The sequence below is a fragment of the Podarcis pityusensis genome (genome assembly GCF_964106645.2).
Source record: "Podarcis pityusensis genome assembly, chromosome: 11".
Lineage (NCBI taxonomy): Eukaryota > Metazoa > Chordata > Lepidosauria > Squamata > Lacertidae > Podarcis > Podarcis pityusensis.
Genome location: NC_138036.1, coordinates 32,177,736 through 32,203,971, shown reverse-complemented (window position 1 = coordinate 32,203,971; position 26,236 = coordinate 32,177,736). Strand labels below are relative to the sequence as shown.

The window sequence follows — 26,236 nt, the reverse complement described above, 5'->3', positions numbered from 1 at the left end:
TTAATAAATAATAAATAAGAATAAGAATACATGCTGGAGCTACATTTCTGAGGCTCATAGTTCCTGATTATTTTTTGCACTATACTGTACATCAGAAACTTCTTTTCCACCTCAGGCCCTTTTCAACCCTTAGGTCTTTATTCCGCCCCCCGCCCCCGCCCCCCCGCACTGTTTCGAACCCAGGGAGTCAGTATTGACCACTTGGGGGATCCTTGGCGTTGATAATTTGCACAGAGAGCTGTGTTTCTTTAGCCGTCCTGCATCTCGTAGGGGACATAATGCATTTGTGCATGCTATGTTTGTTTGTTTTGAGGTTTTTTTCTTGAAATGAGATTAAACGGCAAGTTCCAGGAGTAATACCAGTGAACACAACATGAACCTGATTGCCAGACTGTAAATCAACTTGTAAAAGAGATTTTATTCTATATTATTTCCTATACCTGCATTTATTTACTTGCAACTGAAAAACATTGTAAGAAAGATGGTTATTTTTTAGTACAGGTGGCCCTGCAGATGTTGCTGAGCTAGTCTTTCCGTCATCTCTGGACCTTGGCCATGCTGGCTAGGGCTGATGGGAGTTGAATTCCAGCAACATCTGCAGTGCCACCGTTTCCCCCATCCCTGCTTTAGTATCTAATCTTCTCTGAAATGAATACAGTGTTCTATCTTTTAGGGCTAATCTCTAGCCCAAATGAAGCCTCAGACAGATGGAAATTCAGTATATTAGAGAAATGCAGCCAAAGCAGACTTTTTACCAAAATCTAAATGAAGCATCATAATACCAATCATCCCACCATTGGTGGTCACTGAAAGCACATTATTATAATTTCAGATAAACCTGCAGAGGAAGATGAGAATCACTGGTGTTATAACTCAAGGTGCCAAGAGAATCGGAAGCCCAGAATATATAAAATCATACAAAATTGCATATAGTAATGATGGGAAATTATGGGCAACATACAAAGTGAAAGGCACAACTGAAGATATGGTAAGTCATTGTCATCAGTATAAAAGCATTTTAAATAGCAATTTAGTGAAGGGATTTTACTGCCTTATAGCAGAAAGTGGGTTTATTGAGACTTTTTTTCCTTGATAGATTTTATTCTGGGAAATACTGGAATAAATCGACATTTTGCATTGAGTAAGACTTTCCTCTACTTTGATTGTTTTATAAATATAGCATTACAAGGCTACAATAATTCTGTTTCTTATATTTAAATGGTTTTCATTTTAATTAGCCGACCAGTAATTACTTGTCTGCTCTCCATTTAGTTTTGTTATGTTGGCAATTGGTTAACCCTCAAAAGGACAATATTCTTTCAGCAGCACGGCATACCATACTACAAAAACTATTGCAGACACTATTTAAAAAAATTAAAAACCCTAAATGCAAAGTAGCCCATTCCACGTAACTCTTAAGAAGAGATGTATAGAAGGGCAGACACACAAATTATGTCTCAACACAATTTCTCTTCTCGTAAAAACATTTGGGGGAGTGATTTGGATTGGGGCTATCACAAGGGGAGAGAGGAGAGGGAGCAAGTCCTTCATCCCTGCAGCAAGGATACCTAATCCAGATTCCACTGCTCCAGTCCCCCAGAGCACTATTAGCGCTCCAAATATTGCTGATATGTTTTCCCCTCTATATTTTAATAGCAGTTGTGGGGATGGAGGAGCAATTTGGATCAGGGCCATAGTGCAGGAAGAAAGGGTTGTACTCCTCTTGCACCATGGCCCACATCCAAATTTCTCCCCCATTTTTTTTAAAAAAAAGTTTATTGAGATATCCATTCTCAAATGTCTCATGTCATGTATAGATTGAACCACAGAGGTATGTTAACTTCCGTGCCTGTAAAGGTTTCAGATCCATAATATACTAAAATGATTCCCAGCCCTGCTTAAGGACCTTATCCAAACTAAACTACTGCTGCTCAAAGAGCTATTATGTCCCTGCCACACATTATCCCTACTCCAGTTCCACTATTTACCAATGGATGTATGCACACAACTATTTACTGAGTGGAACTTACCAAGGTGGATATCTAAATATGCATGAAAATCCATCCATAATGTCCCACCAATTAGAAATCCAGGGAAACAAAGGAATGGCACAATTCTCACCACTACTTGGCAAGGATATTCCCTGCTTCCACATGACTACTTCAAAGTTACCTATTAATGGTTGGTTGCCTGTACAGTGGTACCTCGGTTTAAATACTTAATTCATTCCGGAGGTCCATTCTTAACCTGAAACTGTTCTTAACCTGAAGCACCAGTTTAGCTAATGGGGCCTCCTGCTGCTGCTGTACTGCCGGAGCACGATTTCTGTTCTCATCCTGAAGCAATGTTCTTAACCTGAAGCACTATTTCTGGGTTAGCGGAGTCTCTAACCTGAAGCGTATGTAACCTGAGGTACCACTGTATCCACCCATCTTCAGTTGCATTTTGTTGTACTCTTGCCACATCCATCAAATGAGGACAGCAGACCTTCTGTTGACACTAAATAATTGTATGTAATCATGAACTTTATTGACCCATATTGCCATTCAAATGCCTTTTACAATCTGTTGTGTTTTGACATAGGTGTTCCGTGGGAACGTGGATAATAATACGCCTTACGCAAATTCTTTCACCCCACCAATAAAATCTCAGTACATACGATTATATCCTCAGGTTTGTAGAAGGCATTGCACTTTGCGAATGGAACTTCTTGGCTGTGAATTATCAGGTATGTTGCTGCAATACTTATAATAACAACAAAGGTCACTTTAAGCAATACCTAAAAACATTATGAATTCATCTACAACTATGTACATACTTCAAATGCCAAATATGTTTGTTTATTTACTAGAATTAGCTGGTGTTCGAGATGTTTGCATACACCTGAAATGGTAGCCTCCCCTTATCTACATCCCCTCCCCTCTTCTTTCTCTTCCCAAACCCCATAAATTTATATTTGATTACCATTTTGAAAGACACACACCTGGTTTTGAATTGTTTGTGTTTTACTACTTTTAATAACTGGGTAGCATAGAGAGGTTTATCAGTTGCATCTTCCGATACTGCAGCACTTTGAAAACCGCACCTGCCATGTTGGCATTTGCAGTCACAGAATTCTCTGTTGGGTCACGAGTCAGTAACTTCTACTTTATGCAGCTTATTGAGACTGTAGGCTATAAGAAACTTGAGGCTTGCAAGAGTTTTCTAACTCCATTTCCAGAACTTTCCAGGTGAAATTAGGTCTGCTGCTGAGCCTGGTTGCATTTGATGAGATTTGATTTGATTTTGTTTTGTTGCTTTCGAACAGAATCCTTCATTGTGCCTTGTAGCAGAAGTAAATGAACTAGTGGAGCCAATATCAACCCTTTCAACGTTTTTTGTGTGGAAGGGTCACAGCACAAAAATGTAAAGCCTGACCCAGCTCCTTTTTGCACAAAAGCTTCATTCCCTTGCAGATTCAATGAAACACATAAAATTCTCCTTTTTTTGTCAAAGTACCAGCATTATTTTCATATGGCAACTGCTACAGTAAATTTGTTTGGAGATTATTTTTATATGACTGCCTTCTTACTGTACAAACAGCCAGCCAGGGCACTAGTAATATATCAAAGCAGCCCGTGTTACATAATTCCTGGTCCTCGAGTGACAACAAAACCAAGTTCCAAAATGAAAAGTTAATGCATTAATCTCACTGTGGCCCTCTTCCAATACAGATAGATTCGAAAGTAAATAGAAAATTGTGTCCAGGTGCTTTGGTGTATTAGATTTTCTTCTTGTGGCATCTCCCATCCATAGGAGCACAATTTAGAATAAGTCCTTGCCAGAATGACTAGGAATTGCTTTGCTCAAAGAACTGTGAAAGCTTCTAAGTGAATCCATTTCAGGAGCCTCATCTTGTTTCAAGGTCATTATACCTCTGAACTGTCATGGTGCTCAGGCTCTCTAGAACAACTGCTGGAACATAAGTACAATTATGCTTAAGGATAAATGAATGTTCTTTAGCTTCTGGTGATCTAACTTTGTTTGGGATGAAAGGCAATAGAGTGTCTCAGTTCATAATAGGGCCTCTTTATTTACTTACTAAAGTTATTTCCTGTCTAAATTTATATCCTGCAAAGGTGCTCAACACAGCTAGGGAAAATAAGATCAATGGGAATTTTAATTTTTTTTACATCCTATTGATTTCCATGGAACAAATACTACATGGCAGTTAACTTGTAGTTTCGATTGTAAATATATATAGCAAGGAGCTATGGCCATTTCTGGCTTCCTAGTATATACATTTCCCCTTATCACTATATAAATCTTTGAAAGCACAATTTAAGACATTTACAGACATGCATATAAGAGCTTTAAGGTGTAAACCCACAAGCATAATATATCAAGTATTCCTCGAGAGTTCTTTACTTTGACAGTATAGCCTTCTTTACCTATGGGTCTGGGTCCAGTCACCTCGTACCCTCGCCAGGAGTTCCTTCAACAGGAACCTGCTTCATGCAATTAGCTTACATTTAAATTCATTTGGTTAACTATATTCGATTTACTTCTTTAATTACATTTTAAATTCATTGGCTGTTTTCTACTACATGGTCCTCAAACAATTTACCATAAAAAATAAGTAAAATCATAAATCATGAAACTTCATAAATATTTAAGAAAAATAATATTCTGAAAACTATAGCAGTTCAGCACTGACATTTCCAAATCAACTACCAAGATAAGCTACTCAAAGAATTGGCGAGGCCTTGCAAAACAAATATGAACAAGCTGTCTGATCCATTTCAGGGGAACAGGTCTAGTGGACCCTTCTTGGAAGGAATACCACAGCAGACTTGGTATCATAAAAATGCTGTAAATATTTCTAGTAAAGGACTTGCCTCAAACCCATATGAATGTACAGGAAAATTAAAAATCAGTCTGGAAACCATCTGGAAGCTTATTTAAATAGAAACACAATAAGTTTCCATGCTGAAGCCGTTTTCAGAAGCACTTCTCAAAAAATTGTAATAATTTGTCAGCTAGAAGTAGGGCCAAGTCCAGTAGTTCTGCCCTTGCCATCACAAAGGCTTCCCTGTTGCAGGCATTCAAGCTGTATGTGCAGTCACCAAGCGTCAGGCAAGCTAGAGGGATTGTTGTCAGAGGCAAGGTTAGTTGGTGTGGCCCCATGAATGTGACAGTATAATCTGTGAGTGGTACATCTGAAGGGTGCTTGGTAAAGGTAAAGGGACCCCTAACCATTAGGTCCAGTCGTGACTGACTCTGGGGTTGCGGCACTCATCTTGCTTTATTGGCCGACAGAGCCGGCATCCAGCTTCTGGGTCATGTGGCCAGCATGACTAAGCCGCTTCTGGCGAACCAGAGCAGTGCATGGAAACGCCGTTTACCTTCCCGCCGGAGCGGTACCTATTTATCTACTTGCACTTTGACGTGCTTTCGAACTGCTTGGTTGGCAGGAGATGGACCGAGCAACAGGAGCTCACCCCGTCATGGGGATTTGAACTGCTGACCTTCTGATTGGCAAGTCCTAGGCTCTGTGGTTTAACCCACAATGCTTGAGTCAGACTAAATAGCTCAAGCTAAGGTGGGTTGTGGGGGCAATGACACAGTCAACATTCAGTGTGTCATATCTTCCCCTTAGAGCGAACATCTTGAAATGTGGACTCACCAATGTGCTGTAGGGGTTAGAGTAATGGACCTGGGAGACCAGGAATCAAATTCCCTCTTGGTTATTATTATTATTATTATTATTATTATTATTATTATTATTATTGATTTATTGATTGATTCTATTTCTATGCTGCTTTTTATTCAAATAAATCCCAAAGCTGCTTACAAACAAAAGATAAAAATAACAGAATGGAACATCACAAATACAGCATAAATTGTATAGAGTACTTAACAAATCATCAGTAAAATAATCCCAAATAAAACAATTACCATCTATGTAACACTATTAACAACAATAACAACAAAGCTAAATATCAGTTACACCAAAAACCATATTACAGGATTCACATTGGCCATGCAGATTATGAAGCTTCCTGAGTGACCTTGGGTCTAAACCAGGGGTAGTCAACTTTTTTATACCTACCGCCCACTAATGCATCTTTCTTAATGGTAAAATTTCCTTACCGCCCACCAGTTCTCAATGGAAGGAGGATTCAGCTTGTGCCGTAGAACCCCCTACCCCCCCACCTAGAATCCTGAAATGCCCACTAGTGGGCAGTATGGACCAGGTTGACAACCCCTGGTCTAAACTGTTTCACATGGTTGTTGTCAGTGATTTTTTTCTTCTAAAAAAATGTTTAGGGGTACTCTCATTTTCCTACTCATATTGAAATACTGCCCCTCAATGAGGCCAAACTTAGATTCACAAAATGTTCAGGGGTATGCATACCCCTGTGTTCCCCCAGAAAAAAAGCACTGGTTGTTGTGAATATATGTCAGGTGTGCATGCAGGAGCCAGGCCCTGTGAGCAATAGGACTTTGCAGGACTGGGGCCTTCCTAAGTTTGTTCTGAAGGGTCAAGGTGCGGCCTCACAGGTGAGGCCGATTGGTAACTCACAGCACCTGGTGGCAAGAGCTAGGAAGGGATATAAGGTCAGCATTTCCCTTAGGCTCTTTGCCACAGCAACAGGCTCCCTGCCTTGCTGCGTTTGGCTTCTTGCTTCCTGATCCTTGAACCTCGGCTTCTTGACTCCCTGTTTCTTGATCCTCGGACCCTTGACTCCTTGCTTCTTGATCCTCGGACCCCTGACTTCATGCCTCCTTGCTTCCTGACCCTCGGACTCCTGGCTCCCTGACTCCTGGCTTCTGGACTTCCATTCCTGCTCCCACTCTGCCATCTCGCCCCCATTCCTCACGTCCCCTGCCAGGACTTTGATCGCCCGTGAACCGGACCGTGACAATATAACATTAAATGAGTGGGGGAGGGTGTATGCCACCTTGAGCTCACTAGAAGGAAGATGGGATATAAATATAACATTAAATGAAGAGACATACAAAAAACAACCACCAGAGAGCAGAATTACTGAGAAGAACCAGGCTAGCACTTAAATCAAGGCTTCTGTCAGACTATTGCAGTCCCCTCATCCCTGTCCGTTGGCCATGCAGTCTGGAGCTCATTGAAGCTGGAGGCCAGCAACATCGTAGCTGGCATCAGGTTCAGTAAAATGCCATTTGTATGTCAGAATAAGATACCATTTACTGGTGTGGGACAGTTGAAGCAATTAAATGATATTTCCTTATATCCCATGCCACTGTAATATAAACCCCAAGTATGGAGCTGCAGTCAAAATATAGTCCTTACACTTTGTACATCCTTGAATGAATAAATATCCACACACTCTGATTTCAGAAGTAGGATAGCTGGCTTCAAGCCGTTCTTGTCATTAATGGGCTACCATCTTTTTAAAAATAGCATAAACCTTTATGTTTAAAGTTATTTATTGTTGGTTTCTTGAATTGATTGTATAAAGGGATGATAAATTGCTGACTGGGGGATCTTTACAGTGGTTTACCTGGACTTAGGCAAGGGAGGGCTTTTTTTAAAAAAGTTCAATTAAGTTTCCTTTACCATTTCAGCTTGGCTTTATAGTCACTTAAATTGGAGGTGGTGTAGGAGTTTTAGCATTTTAAATTCACATATTACTGTCTGTGTATATCACTGCTACCATTTTAGTCTCAGTCTGTCTCAGAATGCCTCAGCTTTTTTTTTTTTAATCTGGAGAAATGCTAAAAATGAAATGCAGTTCCCAAGGAGAAATGCCCTTGAAAATCAATAGCAGTCCTTAGAAAACCTACAAATAACAGACTTCAGAAATACAAAAAGATGTTGCTTCACCACTCACATCCTGTGGGGAAAGCAAGTATAGGGTGGGGGAAGAGAGATGCTATAAAACGGGGGCATATTAGGCTATAGACACATTAGTGGCTTAAAACGCAGGTAGGCCATTTTTCCCTGCCGTGTTGCAGGTTGTGTTTGCATGCTGTGATACACACCACAGAGGGGGCAGGGCTGTCTTCATCTGATGCACATTACCTGCTTTGTTTCCACGTCCCAGCACCACACATTCATGAAGCGTCACCAATGGCTGTCTCAAATGTATACACCTCAGCTCAACTCCAAAGTGAATGTGGCTTTGAAGATTGAAGCTAGTTTGAGGGGAGACCAGTATGTCTCAATAAACTACAAGATAGCTCTGCACTGTGGGTAACATCGTGTGCACACAGTTTCAAAGGCCAGAGGTGGGAGGGCACTGGAGCCAGAGTAAGTGGTGATGTGTACACAGCCAGTGACTCATTTGCATGTTCAGACCCAGAAACCTCCCCCCTAAATAAATTCCACACTTGACTCAAATTTTTGGTTTGATTTTTGGCAGAATTTAGCCACAACTTTAATGATTACAGAAAGTGACTGGTTGCATAAGCTCTGGTTCGACTAGCTCCCTACCATGCTGGTAGGGCTGACCCCGGGTTCCAGCACAGGTCAGCCAAGGGTGAACACCTGGATAAGCAAAAAGCCAGGAATGGACCAACTCCGCCACCCATATGTCCCCCTGGACTCAGGCATGGGCATAACCCCCTCACAGGGGTTGACCAAACTAACCAGTCCCTGGATTCCTTTAACGGAATACTACCCTACACATAGGGATGGTGAGAGCGTTCTCCCATCCCTATCACCTGAACCAGAGCCTAACTGCAACCTTACAAGTTGTGATGATTTGCTACTCGGCAGGCGAAACCCAAATGGCAACAGACAATCAACCAAGTGGGGAAAATTCCTGCCGTGCCCCTTTCCCAACAACAGACGACACACGACGGCATAGCAAGGTCAAGCGCAACAAGCACTAAAAGTAGGGAGAGGTGGGCGGGTGTTCTGAATGCACATGCCGAAAGAGGAAGCTCTGGGTCACGTCCATGGGCATAAATAGGTCCCTCGAACTGTTTGAACGGTGTCCCATTGGCCAGATTGTACCCAGCTTCAAGGGATCTACCAATCGGGTGTTGTGGCTTACCAGTTGTACCCACCCACAACACAGGGTGTCGGTTGTCCAGGTCTCACCACAATATGTGCCCTCTTTAAGGGAGGACCAAATTTCCCAGCAATAGATCAAATCAGAATTTTGACAAGTCAGTCAGAGTTTTGACAAGCCCAAGGGTCATTGATAAGGAACCAAAGAACTGAGTGTTGCTTAGCATTCAAACAGGGATTGCAAGAAATGGTGGCTGATAATCTACAGGAACAGGCCTTATACTTGCTTAGATCAACAAATAATCGATGGTCTCCCTGTCAACCTTCAGATGATGCTGAAGTACAACTCCCATCATCCTTGACGATTTCCCATGCTGGCTGTAACTGAGACCAGCTAGAGTCCAACTCTGTAGGACTGCAGATTTTCCATCCCTGGCTTATCAAAGTTATCTACCCAGTTTAAAAATCTTTCAATTAACCAATAAATTAAATAGGACAGATAGGGATTGGAAAGTATCAGCTTAACCATTCTGACCTATTACTGACTGCTGCCAGCTTCCTTGACTGGTATGCCCATTTCCCATGCAAGGTTCTATCAACTAATCTGATGCATGAAAAGAATTTTGATTCAGTTCTGCTTGCTCCAAATCTCCAGAGCATAAACTACAACAGTGTAATGTTTATAGTTAGTCCTGTTAATCAGAATGTGTTTCAGCTCTTGGATCTTCAGGGGATGGGCAGAATATAAATATTTGAAATACGTAACAGTTGAAGTTAATTTTATTATCACCATAGCAAAAACTATAAAACAATACATAAACACATAATCTGTTGTTGTTGTTGTTGTTTAGTCGTTTAGTCGTGTCCGACTCTTCGTGACCCCATGGACCAGAGCACGCCAGGCACTCCTGTCTTCCACTACCTCCCACAGTTTGGTCAAACTCATGTTGGTAGCTTCGAGAACACTGTCCAACCATCTCATCGTCTGTCGTCCCCTTCTCCTTGTGCCCTCCATCTTTCCCAACATCAGGGTCTTTTCCAGGGAGTCTTCTCTTCTCATGAGGTGGCCAAAGTATTGGAGCCTCAGCTTCATGATCTGTCCTTCCAGTGAGCACTCAGGGCTAATTTCCTTAAGAATGGATACGTTTGATCTTCTTGCAGTCCATGGGACTCTCAAGATTCTCCTCCAGCACCATAGTTCAAAAGCATCAATTCTTCGGCAATCAGACTTCTTTATGGTCCAGCTCTCACTTTCATACATCACTACTGGGAAAACCATAGCTTTAATTATACAGACCTTTGTTGGCAAGGTGATGTCTCTGCTTTTTAAGATGCTGAGACATAATCTAGTACGTATTAAAACAGCTTCCTGTTTAGAATTGCATACGTATATTTGTTTGTTCATATTTTATCATTTGCATTTGTCAGTTGTCAGATATCACAAGTTACTTAGGTTACATAAAACACCTATAAAACAGAGCATACAAGAATGAAAATAATTTCACCATAAAATCCCACCACTTCTGGCCCCAACGGCTGTGCAGTAAGAACCAGGACAGTGCGCACAACCATGTTTGGCTGATGCATAATGCAAGACTCTGAATTTCATGTTTTTTTAAAAAGGCATCAAGAGATAAAAACTGGAGCAACAAATCATTGGGTTAAGTTAGAGTGTTTTATAAAGGCATCAAAAGAAGTCAATTCTATAGTGATGATCACACTATGCTATCATTCCGCTAGAGGTCTCCAACTAGTGGTCAGGTCAAGGTCAGATCAAGATGCAAAAACCTTCAAAGAACATCTGCTTGCAGAGGAAGACATGATAGTGAGTTGGCAAGACTGCTTTAACAGATGACTCCCTGTGACTTTCTTTCTTTGGTATAATATCTATAATCTGCACAATCCTGCTGAAAAATGCCATTTCTAACTAAATATACCTGAACAAAAGTTTAGATGCTTTGAGAAAAATAGAGACATGGGATTTATGAAAGAATGCAGGGTGGTATAAATATAGTACACTGGAAAACAACTTTTCCTTAATGGGTAGGTAGCATGGCAAAAGAGTATCATGGTGACAAATGAATACCCATAGTAGATAAATATAACTTGCCTTATTTTCCAGATTTTGACAGTAGAATGGGGAGGCTGTAAATCAGTTAAATCATTTGCTGATGGATACTAATACTGTTCATCAACTAACAAATTAATGGAAAATTTAATATAGCACTGCAGTATGAACTATGACTACTGGCTGACAATACAGAATTACCTTGGCTAAGTGGTTTAGACAAGCTGTTTGCTATTTATACAATCTGAAATTAATTCTTCATATCCAGTCATTTCCAGGGATGCCTTGGAATGCCACCAAATTCTGCCTAAAGCAGAAAGCTAAACATACAACCACTTTACCATTTTATAAGGTGTATGTAAAAATAAATAAAAAGTTTTTAAATGTTCTTTCAAATGCTCTTAAGTAGTATTTACCCATGCATTGTTGAACTACAGCTTTAAATGATTGTTAAGGTTTCCAAATTGCTGACAGTAAGATTTGTACACTTTGAATAAATATGTATAAGAGAAGCAACATCTGGATTTATAGACTGCCTAAATAGATATCCTCAAATAACTTATTTAAATTCTGTAGGTTGCTCTGAACCTCTGGGGATGAAATCGGGACATATACAGGATTATCAGATTACTGCTTCCAGTGTCTTCAGAACACTCAATATGGATATGTTTACATGGGAACCTAGAAAAGCTCGTCTGGACAAACAAGGCAAAGTGAATGCCTGGACATCGGGGCATAGTGACCAGTCGCAGTGGCTGCAGGTAAATAATTTGTAGTAATTATTGGGATCCATTTTTCTAAATAATATTTTTATGGAAGGACATATGCTATCCTTTAATTCATCATATTTTTAATTTGATTGATTGTGGTTCAATAGATGCAAATAGGCAAGTGGGAATATAACAGACGGGACACCTAGAAAACCATGTTATGATGTGTCTGTTGACCCTCCCCACAGAGTGATAGGATCAATTCAGAAACTGCTGAAATACAGTTTAATGGATGGAATATCAAGAAGCCTGAGCCCAAAAATCTATAGGGAATAATTGAATTCTTTTTATCAAAATCACAGAATCCCTTTAGATACAAGACCATGTGAACTTCTGTCATAAAGACATGACCAGTGCTTTTACACATTTGAACATTAAACTCCAAGTTTCAAATTTGTCTCAGAGGGTTTAAATGACATAAATTGCTGATACGGATTCTACACAATAATTCTTTGAACATCCACATATACGCAACCCAAGCTGAGGTACTAGTGGGAACAAATCTTTTTAAATCCAGGTACTTATGCCTAACTTCATTATAGTTCATGCTGTTAGAAGAATCTTTCAAGAGAACTGAATCTTTGAACAGACAATCTTAAATCCCAGCTGGAAAGGTTTTATATGTGATTGGTTGGCTGTGTCATGTCTGTGCTACAGCAATGGAAGAAAAGTGGCTGATTTTAATTGAATATTTTTGGATCAAATTTACAAAATCAGATTCACTGAACCATATTAAATCATTCAGTTGGAAATTCTCCAGAGCCATAGAATTGCAATTGATTATTTGTCAAAGCAAATGAACGTTTGAATTTGATTAATGAATTCTGAAAAAAGCATTATTTCTCCCATCTCCGGGTGTTTCGGGTTTTGGTGGAGGAGGTTTTTGTTTGTTTGTTTTTGAGGGGGACGGGTGGCTGCAAAAAATGCATTAGGCTACTACTCCAAAATTTGCCTTCCTTTTAACGTATTTGGCTCTAGTAAGATTGATTCTGCACTATAAATTCATTAAGAAGCTGTACACATTGCTTGTTTTCAGCGTTGGAGTGATTTACAAAAGTTCCTCGGAAGGCTAATATGCAAAAGAGCAACAAATCACCAAGCAGAAGACTATTTGACCAGTCACTGCTCAATTTACATATTAGAAACATTGTAGATTGCATTGTTTTGAAACCGCTGCCAGGGGAGAATGGAATTCTCAGCATGAACCCTTAATTGTGCCAGAAGTGTGCTACTAGCCTCCTGCAATCTTTTCACATATAAATTATAACTTATTAGCTTTTCCTTCTTCAATTTCTTTACCTGCTGTTGCTAAGCAATTCAACAGAGCGATAAACATATTTGCTCTGAACTCACACACGGAGGGGGAAGGGGACAGACAGAACTTGTAGAACTTCCATGTCTATTTATTATCTCAGTAATTGAAGATGGGTATATTCAGTCAAGTCATTAATGCACTGTGATATCCCAAGCCATAGCAAAGAGGAATATGGATTTACTGCTAGCTAGCTCAACTATATAAGCAAGCCAGTGAGGAAAGCAATAAGGCACTATGACTGGGAAGAAGTCAGGGTCACCAAGCCACCCCTCAAATCACCAGGAGGTGCCCACATTGCGGACATCTCACTCTGCTTTATAAAACTTCTGCTATTTGGGAAGGCACTTGATAGAGCATGTCAAGGATCCCTTTTCAGCTGAGGGGCACATTCCTTTCCGAGAAAGCTTCAGAGGGCCACATTGCAGTGGTGGGTAAAGCCAGAAGCAAAAGTGTGTGAAACAAGGGATGTAAAGTTTACATTTGTACTGTAGGCTAGTTTCTACACACACTGGCATACGGCTCTCTAGACAAGCAGGGTGCATTATCAGAGTTCCAGTATATATTTCAGCTGGGTAATAACACTCAGGGTGTAAAGCAGGCCGTGAGAGGTGTGGCCTGGGGAGAGGAAGCCAGATAGAGGTCTGGTGAGCTGCATTATGTGCCCCTTTCCACTTGTGGTACAGAGACAGGAGAGGATCGGCGTGGGGATTCCATGCTTCCGACCTGGAAGAGCACAGGAAATAGCTTGAATTCAGACATGGGTGCGCACGCTCCAGCCCACCGAGAGGTCTCTCAGGAAGTGGACTGGACCAGCCTCAAAAAATGTTGCCGGCCCCTGATCTAGGCTAACATAAGAAGGTGCCCCCCCAGTACACACACCAGAAAAGCTTTTTAGAGGTAGAGATGGGAAGGAAATTTGATTCAGTTCACTTTTAATTACCTAATTTGTGAACCAAAACAGAACCATCATACGAAATTCTGTACTTGCAGTTCTACAAGCAAGTAACGTGCACAAAAATGCATACGTTAGTGTATGGTGTGTTTATAGTTTCATATCTTAGTGAAATAACATACAGAGATGTTATTTCTCCCACTGAGTTTCCAACCACATTTCAAAGTGTTGGTGCTGACCTTTAAAGCCCTAAACTGCCTCGGTCCTGTATACCTCCACCCGCATCATTCTGCCTGGACACTGAGGTCCAGCACCGAGGGCCTTCTGGCAGTTCCCTCCCTGCGACAAGTGAAGCTACAGGGAACCAGGCAGAGGGCCGTCTCAGTAGTGGTGCCTGCCCTGTGGAATGCTCTCCCATCAGATATCAAGGAAATAAACAACTACCTGACTTTTAGAAGACATCTGAAGGCAGCCCTGTTTAGGGAACTTTTTAATGTTTGAAGCTTTATTCTGTTTTTAATGTTCTGTTGAAAGCTGCCCAGAATGGCTGGGGATACCCAGCCAGATGGGCAGGGTAGAAATAAATTATTATTATCATCATCATCATCATCATCATTATAGATGGATTCTTTAAAGGGAAAGTGCTTTGCAGAAATGTGTATGTTAGGCAAAACTGCATACAAATATGTATATATTAAGAGAAATTCATACAAAAATGCTGGTGAATTTCCAAGAGGACTTTAAAAAAAGTTCCTTGCCCCTAGGATCTCTTGTTAAAATTTAAGGATCTGTTTGTTTTTATTGCATTCTATAAAGAACCCTTGTAAACCTCTTCAGAGTCTGGGGGAAGGATTTGTGCCAATCCAAAATCCTTTCTTGGGGGGGAGGGAGGAAGAGCAGCATCTATTTCCAGACTAAGGTAGGAGCCAAGGGATACAGCTCCTCCCTTTGCCTGACACAGACTCTCTCTCTCTCTCTCTATCTCTCTCTCACACACACACACACGAGAGAGAGAGAGAGAGAGAGAGAGAGAGAGAGAGAGAGAGAGAGAGATTGGATGGCAAATGAGAAAGTAGGAAATGCATGCAGACAGGCCGCTTTTCTGTCTCCTGCTGATCTCAAAAAACCAAATTCATTCGGGGACAATGTGGTATTACTTTGAGGTACATTATTCCACTGCTGGCGACAATGAATCTGTGGTTGTATGCAGATGGGCAGGGAATTAGGGAAGTGAGGAGGCGAGGCAATGACAGCCCTTATTATTTTCTCTAACAATTTATGTTATGTTCCAAACGCTTTCTCCTGTTGTACCTGATTGAGTATACAAATTGATTCATTCTGCATCCAGGTGGCTGCTGGCAGATTTTCTGTCAGTCTGAGAAGAGTAATGCCTGCCCCCCCCTCCTTCAAACTATACAAAAACCCTGTAAGGCAAGTTATGGTTTCTGAAGAGAAATTATTCCCATTTGACACACACACACACACACACACAGAGAGAGAGAGAGAGAGAGAGAGAGAGAGAGAGAGAGAGATAGAGCGCCAAAGATAATGAGGGCAAAAAATTATTTGGCAATGTAATTTTCATGTCAGAAGGTGGAGGTAACAGCTACAGCAAATGTGTGCCTACGACAAACACTACAGAAGGCAAATACGTCTGTCACAAGGAAGTGTGAAATGGACCATATGAAAGGACTGAAGAAATTATACTTTTGCCATTAATATGATACTAGTTGCATTGTACCTATGCTTTGCATTTCTGAATACATTCCATCTCAGCATTTATGGATGACACCCACTGATGTCTGTGCACTTCTGTAACAAAAAGCTACTAATAATAATAATAATAATAATACCCTGCCCATCTGGCTGGGTTTCCCCAGCCACTCTGGGCAGCTTCCAACAAAATATTAAAAGACAATAGTCTGTTAAACATTAAAAACTTCACTAAACAGGGTTGCGTTCAGGTGTCTTCTAAAAGTCTGCTAGTTGTTTTTCTCTTCGACATCTGGTCGGAGAGCGTTCCACAGGGCGGGTGCCACTATCAAGAAGGCCCTCTGCCTGGGTCCATGTAACATGGCTTCTCGCAGTGAGGGAACCACCAGAAGGTCCTCAGCACTGGACCTCAGTGTCTGGGCAGAATGATGGGGGTGGAGATGCTCCTTCAGGTATACTGGGCCGAGGCCGTTTAGGCTTTAAAGGTCAGCACCAACACTTTGAATTGTGCTCAGAAACGTACTGGGAGCCAATGTAGGTCTTTCAACACCGGTGTTATGTGGTCTCGGCAGCCGCTCCCAGTCACCATTCTAGCTGCCACATTCTGGAATAGTTGTAGTTTCCGGGACACCTTCAAAGGTAGCCCCACATAGAGCACTTTGCAATAATCCAAGCGAGAGATAACTAGAGCATGCACCACTCTGGTGAGACAGTTCACGGGCACATAGGGTCTCAGCCTGCATATCAGATGGAGCTGGTAAACAGCTGCCCTGGGCACAGAATTGACCTGTGTCTCCATAGACAGCTGTGAGTCCAAAATGACTCCCAGGCTGTGCACCTGGTCCTTCAGGGGCACAGTTACCCCATTCAGGAACAGGGAGTCCTCCACACCTGCCCGCCTCCTGTCCCCCCAAAACAGTACTTTTGTCTTGTCAGGATTCAACCTCAATCTGTTAGCTGCCATCCATCCTCCAACCACCTCTAAACACTCACACAGGACCTTCACTGCCTTCACTGGTTCTGATTTGAACAAGAGGTAGAGCTGGGTATCATCCATATACTGATGAACACCCGGCCTAAACCCCCTGATGATCTCTCCCAGCGGCTGCATGTAGATGTTGAAAAGCATGGGGGAGAGGACAGAACCCTGAGGCACCCCACAAGTGAGAGCCCAGGAGTCTGAACACTCATCGCCCACCACCACTTTCTGAACATGGCCCAGGAGGAAGGAGCGGAACCACTGTATAACAGTGCCCCAGCTCCCAGCCCCTCTAGATGGTCCAGAAGGATGTTATGGTCGATGGTGTCAAAAGCCGCTGAGAGATCCAGCAGAACTAGGAAACAGCTCTCACCTTTGTCCCTAGCCCGCCGGAGATCATTGATCACTGCAACCGAGGCAGTTTCAGTCCTATGATGAGACCTGAATTCCAACTGAAAGGGATCCAAATGGTCTGCTTCTTCCAGGCATGCCTGGAGTTGTTCAGCAACCACTCGCTCAATCACCTTGCCCAGGAATGGAATATTTGAGACTGGGCAATAGTTGGCCATATTGGCTGCATCTAAAGATGGTTTTTTAAGAAGCAATTTGATAACCACCTCTTTCAGTGGGTCTGGGAAGGCTCCCTCACAGAGAGAAGCATTCACCATCCCGTGAAGCCCATTGCCCAGCCCTTCCCGGCTAGCTTTTATAAGCCAGGATGGGCAAGGATCAAGGAGACAGGTGGTTGGTTTCACTCGTCCAAGCAGAGGTAACAGATTGGAATTGATCCCACACAACTTGGCTAGACAGGACTAGCACTCTCCCGCCCTGGCCCTGTTCCCATGGTGGAGTCTACCTCTTCCCAAATCTGAGTGATTTTATCTGCAAAAAAACTTTTCAAAATCATTGCAGGAGATCATGTGGCCCATACTGGGCCCCGGTGGAGCAGGTGGTTCTGCTGAATTGCAAACCACCTGAAAGAGTCTCCTGCTGCTGTTTTCTGCAGATGTAATAGAGGCGGTGAAGAAAGTCTTCTTCTCCGTCGCTGTCGCCACTTCGTAGGCTCGACATTGAGCTCTAACCTGTATCTGGTCAGCTTCAGAATGAGTTATCCGCCACCAGCGCTCTAGCCATCTCAGCAATTGTTTCATCTACCTCAGATCCATGGAAAACCATGGGGCTGTCCGGGCTCCATGCAATCGGAGAGGGTGCTTCGTAGCCAAACGGTCAATAGCCCTGGTTAACTCCACGGTCCAGCGGGCCACCAGGGAATCAGCTGAAAGGCCATCAATATGGGATAAAGATAAAGATAAAGGTATAAAGATAAAGATAAAGAAGCAGATTGATAGCATAATCCTTTTCATGTCTGTATATCCCCTTAGAATCCCAGGTTATAACTGAACAAGTTTTCAAGGCAATTTGAAATGAAAATAACATTAAAATAATCTCCATAATATAAATTTAAAAGACAGTATATTGGCGAATAAAATTGCAGGTAAACTTTTTGAGCTCAACCAAAGGCAGTATCAGACTAGCATTGTCTAAAAAGAAGAAGGTGGACAAGTACAAATATTTCCACACATTTGTTAAAAATAAGGCACCAAGTGTGCTTCCTCAGGAAAGTATTCATAGATACATAGGAACATTCCAAAGGCAGGGTGCCACAGCTGTAAAGACACTCACTGTCATTGCTGACTGCCTAAACATAAGTGGGGTGGGGTGAGGAAAATACATAAAGGCCTCACACGAATTCCTAATTTATTGATTTCCCAAAAGTACCTCATCAACCAACCATAGGCTTCACAATCTTAGTGAGTGCTTAAAAATACAAAGATATACTTGAGAGTCCAATCCAGACATGCTATACACCAGTTCTTGAAAGTACTTGTGACTCAATTTGATATATCTCTTCCTCTCAAACATTGGTAAAAAATGTGCTTTTATTTCCTGATTGCAGTAACTTGCCTTGCAAATTTCAGAAGGGTAATAGAGAAACTCACATGACCAAAGCAGATGATTCAATCTGTAAAAGCTTTTTAAAAATTGAAAACATAAAGTACCAATTGAAATAGTCATTTTGTCCCCTGGCATACAGCCTACTCTCTGACTTTGTCTTTGTCTCTACTTGTCATGCTGGAAAAAACATTAAACTTTGCCTTCTTTACGTGGTATTAATTCCCATTAATTATGCTGATTAGTGATAAAATGGACTCCACAGCATCCAAGGGCATTACCTGAGCAATGCACTTGACACAGTTTCTGGAGGTCATCGCCTCACCCACTTTGCCCTGCATATGATTTCAGGCTGAATCCATTATTCATATTAATAGTGTTGTTAAAGTGTACACTGTGGCATTGCCCTTTTGAAAATTGCTTTTAACTTTGCAAAGCTTCCATTCACCATTCATTTTATGAAAATGTTTATGGCTACAATAGAATTTAGGCATTCCATTTCAGTTTATTTTATTTCAATTTTTAGAAACTTTTTTAAAATGCAGCATTTAGGCTATAAACCTCTGTAAAGTAATTGAATTTATTCTGGCCAGCCACCTATAAGGACATTATTAACAAGGCAGGGCAGAAAAAGTTTTCCAGAAGTTTATTTTACAATCAAGAGTCCATGAAATAAACAGGGGTAAGTAGTAGGGACATTTGAGGGTGTGTATGTTTGTTTGGTTTTGCCTCCTTAGGTTCCATTTTCATTTAATGGCATGATAAGTAGCTATAAAAAGATGGTATGTTGCTATTAATAATAATACTAAATCTCCACTGCAAAATGTATGACATTCAGAAATAATTAAGGTGCCTAGTTTTTGTGATAGGGAACTGATAAACAATAATCTGGCGTATTAATTTGTGTTTCCATTCTTAGCTAAACCTGAAAAAAAGCTTAAACTTTAGGGGCTCCTCCAGATTGCCTGTTAATTGAGCATTTGTCCTGCTTATGCAGACGTTAGAATTTCTCCAGTCTTTATTGAGACTTTCCCACCAGGTCCCAAAATTGAAGTAGTCAAGGACTCTACTCATAGCTTCACTGTTGCTTTGCTGTAGCAGAGGGGCAATGCTGCTTATGCGGAAATGTCATTTTGGTCATGCCAGCCGGTTGCTGGATTATCCCTATGTTGCTATAAAATTCTTCTCAAGGAGGCTTATATAGGTTTCAGGTGCTGAAGTCCTTTTTATGGTATTGTCAGGAATGAGCCAGTTCCAAGTGGAACTTTACAGCCAGTTGCAGAATATGGGCAGAAACAGAAAGGTTTAGATTTGACGCAGGCTGGGCAGGGGCTACAGCTGCCTATGCCAACTCCCTCTGACCTTCAACGGCTGGTTGTCAAGGGAACAACTGAAAATGGGCTGGAACAAAGCCAAACAGGTGCAAACAGATACAGAGACAGGCTTTCAGAACAGGAAGAGGTTGGAGCTGATCCAATAAGTCCGTAGAGTTGGCGAAAGGGAGGGCTGCTGGACAGGAAGCAAAACAAGAGACGTAAGGGGCGAAGGTTCAGTATCTTCTGTAGGAAGACGGGAACATGGACTCCTGACAGGTATTCATATTGGAGAGCCTACACTTTACATGTAGAAGGTCCCAGGAACCTCTAGGTTAGATTGGGAGAGACTCCTGTCTAAAACCTTAGAAAGCCACTGTCAATTAATCCAGACAATAGTGAGTCACATAGGAGACAACTCCTAGGGGCCAAGGTCCCTTCAGCCCCCCCCCCCATAAAATATTTGAGAGGGCCAACCCGCCCCCCATTCAATTGCCATTCAAATGGTGTCCATGCGAAGTGTCTTGTGATCGATTATGTGGGGCAGTGCTTAACCCCCCCCCCCCATATGAGCGCAGTTTATTATTATCAATATTGTGTTGTTTTTTAAAATAACATATTCACAATCATAATAATTTGTGGGCAATTCCTGCCCCCCCAATCAGTTAAGACACTTACAGATCAGCAAAAGTCTCCTCCAGAAGATAAAACTTTCCAAGATGCCTGAAGCAAATCATTGAAGATGTTTCACCTACGGCTGAAGGAAAGGCATTGCAAAGTGCCATTTATTTTAATGGGGTGTCACAAAATTCACATGCAAGCCTTAGAGACATGAAATGAAATTGGCCAGCAGCATTCTTTATAATTAACTATAATTGATTATATTTAGGAAGAAATAAGAATAGAAAGTTGAGAACCTCAAGGCATATTAATTTGGATATGTGCATGTTTTCTTTAAAGGTGATCCTTTACAAAATTTTGATACCTTATAGGTCTGACCAAAAAGGGTAGAGAAGGCATTATATTTAAGCAGCAAACATTATTAGTTCCCCACTTAAAGTTCACTATCCTCCCAGAATGCTTAGCACAAGATATAAATTATAAATTGTCCCACTTGTCAAACCTCTCTGCTTCTGCAGTACAGGTACATGTCAGTCCCATTTGACAGTATTTAAATATATCTTTGAATGTCAATGGATTCTGCTTCTCTTTTGCCAAGTAATCATTGAAGTGTGTACTTTATCTTATAGACAGACTTCAGATATTAGTTTATAGTTTATAGCCAGAATATCAGCTATGTTACATTATGAATAGCTAGGGGACTGGTTTTGAGTGGTGTGGAATATAATAAAAAACGAATTTACATAGACAAAGAAAATGATGGCAGCCACTGTTTTTCATTCCAGTCTTTTAAACTGATCACAGATGTTATCACTGGAAATAGCAAAGAGAAGAGCTGAAATATTGCTTTGTCTGACCAAATGACCTGTGCACCACTAGTCTTGGTCATTATGGCCACTGAAGGAAAAATATGTGGGAGAGGGGGTGGGTGGATTGGCTCCAGAGAGAGATTGCTTCGAATCTCATCAAGAAAACATGATAGTAACATGGGAAAGGTTAATCACCTTGTCCTATAGGCTTGCATTGACACTATGTTCCCACAAAAAAGGGCAGCAAAGAATTTGCTTCTAGACCACACAACTCTTTGTCCTAATGAAGGAATAAGGTGTACATTTGCTTTGATAGAAGCAAAGAAAGTAGGAAGTAGAACTTCACAGCACTTTCCTTTCCTCAGTCTGGAATGAAACTGTTTTGTTTCCTGAGATTCTTAAACCTGGATATCACTTGGCATATTTGATCCATAATCTTCAACATCTGAACTTTCTCTTTCCTTTTCCAAACATTGAGGGTAGCATAGCCTCCAACATACCTCAGATGAAAATGGGTTCATTTCTTACTCCCCTCCCCACAACTGACCCTCCCCGACTCCCCATTTTTGTCCCCCTGCCCTCGTTGCAGAGCATTTTCTTTCAGAAGAAGGGTGAGTGCCGCCACCACCGCTACACCAGTGGGACACAGCACATATGCCCTCCACCATTTTGAAAAAAACCCCTTTATCCTAATTTTGTTTTATCTTATTCTCTGGTAGATTTACAAACATACAACAATAAATAAATTTTAGAAAGGGGCAAGATTATATACAGACACACATAGCATTAAAAAATAATAATCAAGACTTCTTGTGCTCTTCTCCACCTTTCTTCCTGCCCAGGGTGGTCTTGTGACAGCACTGGCAGAGGAAATAGGGGAATTCTGTGATGACATCAGAATATGATTACCAGATTTATTTCAATGAATCCGGGGACACTTTTTTTGTTTGTTTGTTTGAAGCTGAGTAGCAACAGGGAGTCAGTAGTGGGGATGGTGAGGCAAAAGACCCTGGGCCCAAGCACACATGCATGTTGTAAAGGTAAAGGCTAAAGGGACCCCTGACCATTATGTCCAGTCGTGAACGACTCTGGGGTTGCAGCGCTCATCTTGCTTTATTGGCCGAGGGAGCCGGCATACAGCTTCTGGGTCATGTGGCCAGCATGACTAAGCCACTTCTGACAAACCAGAGCAGTGCACAGAAATGCCGTTTACCTTCCTGCCAGAGTGGAACCTATTTATCTACTTGCACTTTGACGTGCTTTCGAACTGCTAGGTTGGCAGGAGCTGGGACCCAGCAACAGGAGCTCACCCCATCGCGGGGATTCGGATCGCCAACCTTCTGATCAGCAAGCCCTAGGCTCTGTGGTTTAGACCACAGCACCACCCACATGTTGTATAAAGGTGCAAAGCCCTTCTTTCGCACCCTGTGAAACATAAATGTGCAGAGTTTTTAAAAAACTGGACAACGGCCGCCTTCCCATGACTCCTGAGCCTCCCCTCAGGGAGAAGGGGGTGGGAGATCTGTACCGCTGGACATCCCTGGTTCCCCTTCAGCAGCGGTGGCAGCAGCGGCAGTCAGCAGCCTGGAGCCAGCCTAGTAGCGCAGTTGGCTCTGGCTGGCTTCAGGAGCTGCTTGCTGTCCGCTGCCGTGGCGCCCACCATTTCCCCTCCATTTTGTGTTGCGCACAAGACACATCATATGGGGACTTCCAGCGAGGAAAAATGGTGGGCATCAAATGGCAGCAAGCAGCTCCTGAAGCCAGCCAGAGCCAACTGTGCTACCAGGCTGGCTCCGGGCTGCTGAGGCTGCCGCTGCCATGTTACCCAGTGACAGATTTGCAAATCTGGGGACTGTCCCTAGGAACCAGGGACATCTGGTAACCCTACATCAGAACCCAGGATGGCTTTCAAAATTCTGGGACAGTTTCTGGAAAATCAGGACGCATGGAGGGTATGAAGTAAAGGCAGAGAACTGGACCAGCACCACAGTATTTCAGAATCTGCAGTATTTGTTAGTTTACTTCTGGAAAGAGAAGAATTATCACTTGAGGCTGCTTGGCAGTGCCACCTGTGCCCTTGAACCCATGTCTTATGATATGCAAGTATTCTTAATATATCACATAATTCTACATGGTCTTGATTTTAGTGTTACTCTAGATGTGCAAGTGTATACTAATGTTGATCTCAGCTATCCCAAACCATGTTGATGTACATATTTTGATGTCCTGGAGGAAAACACAAACATGAGATGTGGACAGTTCGTAGTTACTCAGAACAGGTTCTCACTCAGACAAACACGCACACCCGAAACAATTTCTATAGATACTCCCAAGTAACCCAAAACAGATTGCATCACACACTTCCAGAACACGTCAAAACATGCATTGGAGACTCTTGAAGACATTCCTCTTCTTTGCTCCTGTCTGTCCCAGTGTCCATCTGAATTGTCTGGTTTAGAGGAGGAGAGGTTTCTGGGAGGAGAATGAGCAGACTTGCAACCTAGAATAGTAAACTGCTTTGCTGTTCAATTTCACTAGTACTCAATTTCATGTGTATATAGTTTGTGCTCACTGTAAATGTTTGATCTACTATAAATTTTTATTGCACACATTTCTGCATTCCATTAAGTTGATATAAAAGCTATAAAAGGTATTCCTTAGGCACTACCCCCTCATCTAAAAAAACCTCCTTTTTTAAAAAGCAGGCAATTGTACTGTGTTATTTTAATGTTTCACAGTATGGCTTTATTCAGCATAAACTTTGATTTGCATAACTGCAAATTTTAGGAAAAAGAAGAATGCCAGTTTCAGGTTTCCAGCAGTCATCCACAAATCCCTCTGAGCATAAACGACTACATTTTGTAGATTACCAACCAAAAATAAAATAAAATATATAGTTTTATAGTGTTCAATTATGCTGAAAGCCCTGGACATGGTATGCTTGGCCCTTTTAGCGTTGCTGTCTTCCAACCAAATCCTTGAACAATCAAAGACTGCTGAGGGGTGGACAGCCTTTGTCTGATCCTTGGCACTAAAGGCTGTAGATGAGAAACTTTCCTTCTGCTGACTTCTGTAAGTTAGCCGACCTTAAGGTCCAAGGCCAGTTTTGAACAACATTTTCCCCAGCAGCCCACCCGTTGTTCAGAAGGGCCACCTGACCCTCCTGAAAAGCCTGTTGTATGAACAAAGTATCCATACATTACAAGAAAAGAGCAAGGTTCTTTAATATAAGATCATGAGGCTTGCAGGGTAGAAATCAGATGGTTTGATGGAATTGCATTAGAAGCTACATATATGAAATGGAAATTGCATCAACAGGTTTAGGTAAGGTCAAGCAAATAAGCCCAAATCAGTAATGACATATTGGTCTCTGAACAAAACTGACTCATGTAAGGCTACTGAAATTTAATGTAATACAGTATTTGACAAATCCAGGATTTATTTTTAAAATGTAGTATGGCAACTCAAGTTACCTCATTGTCAGGGCAAGTCAGCTTTGCAGTTCCACTATACAACTAAGCATAAAGAAGTGCAAAAGAAGCACGAGTTTCATTTATTGGGAATGAGTTCTGAACGTATGTGCAAGGGCTCATGCATTTATTCATATCACCATTCTACTATAAATCTTTAACCAGACAACAAAGCTGTATTATGAGACTCTGGCTCATTTAAGAACTCTGCCTAAACCTCTAGATTTCATCTTACTTTTTTCTAGTATGGTTCCTAGGCATGGATTAGATAAAGTACGCATAGACTAATTCTGTGCCAAGCTGGCAAATTATAAATAGAATACATTTGTCTTTTTCTTCTTGCATTACCAATAAAATCAAGGTGGACACTTATTGGGAAGAGGTTAGTGGTGACAAATCCCCGTGCAATTAATCTTAATTATAGGACTACTGCATCAGAGCCTTCCCCAGAAGCCAATAGGGGAAATAACATAAATTATGTTGATGCTATAATCTGATACAGTGGTGGGCTGGGGATGGGGACAAGAGGGCCACATATTTGCAGTCAATATGGTATTTTACTGTATTGTTATTTCCATACAGTCTGCAGGATATGAGCATAATAAATAAACATTGTTTTCCCTTCTAAACCTCGGCCATCATTTATTATAGACTGATCATTTATAACTTTTTCTTGTATTTGGTTTTGGTAGCTTCTTCTATTCAGTAAAATTAAGTCATTCAGCTTGCAATCCTATACCAGCTTATCTGAGATGAGAAAGCCCTAATTCCATATCCTCCAATACTTCTCCAATGAAAATAGGAACGTACTAAGGAAAAGCAGGACATTCCAGGATCAAATCAGAAGCCCGGACAGCTTCTGTAAATCTGGGACTGTCCCTGGAAAATAGGGACACTTGGAGGGTCTGCACGTTGTTTTCGCATGAGAATCTGTTGTTCAGTACTTGGGCCCATATATGGTAATTTCTTTGGCTCCTGTGCCATAGATAGATATCAAGAGACTATCTCCGATACACTAACCTTCATTAGACAGACACCTGTCTGTTACCATTCATTTTCCACACCAATTACTTATGTACCCCACCTTCATGAAAATATATGAGACTACCGGTACTTAGGCCACCATTATAGTCTTTACTACTGTGGCTACCCTGCGGTACATTGCATGACTCTTCAAGGTAGAACAGAGATTCTGGTTCAAGGACTCTTCAAGGTAGAACAGAGATTCTGGTAGATGGTAATAGCCAAAACTGAAGCAAGACAGAGAGGGAGTTTTGGCAGAAAATAAAAATGCACTCCATCCACATTACTTTGAGAGTTCAAATGTAATGCAGCCACTAGACCCTGTATCGTCCTTTC

At 41.6% G+C, this 26,236-nt stretch overlaps 1 protein-coding gene across 1 annotated transcript in view; it reads left to right on the top strand.

Annotated features, from left to right (window-relative positions):
• The window catches only part of EDIL3 (EGF like repeats and discoidin domains 3), a 236,244-nt gene that overhangs the window by 176,108 nt on the left and 33,900 nt on the right, over positions 1-26,236 (top strand). The window contains exons 7-9 of the mRNA XM_080972845.1: positions 833-988; positions 2,584-2,728; positions 11,619-11,803. Of these exons, the coding sequence (XP_080828971.1) occupies positions 833-988; positions 2,584-2,728; positions 11,619-11,803 (486 nt within the window). The remainder of the gene's footprint in view (positions 1-832; positions 989-2,583; positions 2,729-11,618; positions 11,804-26,236) is intronic.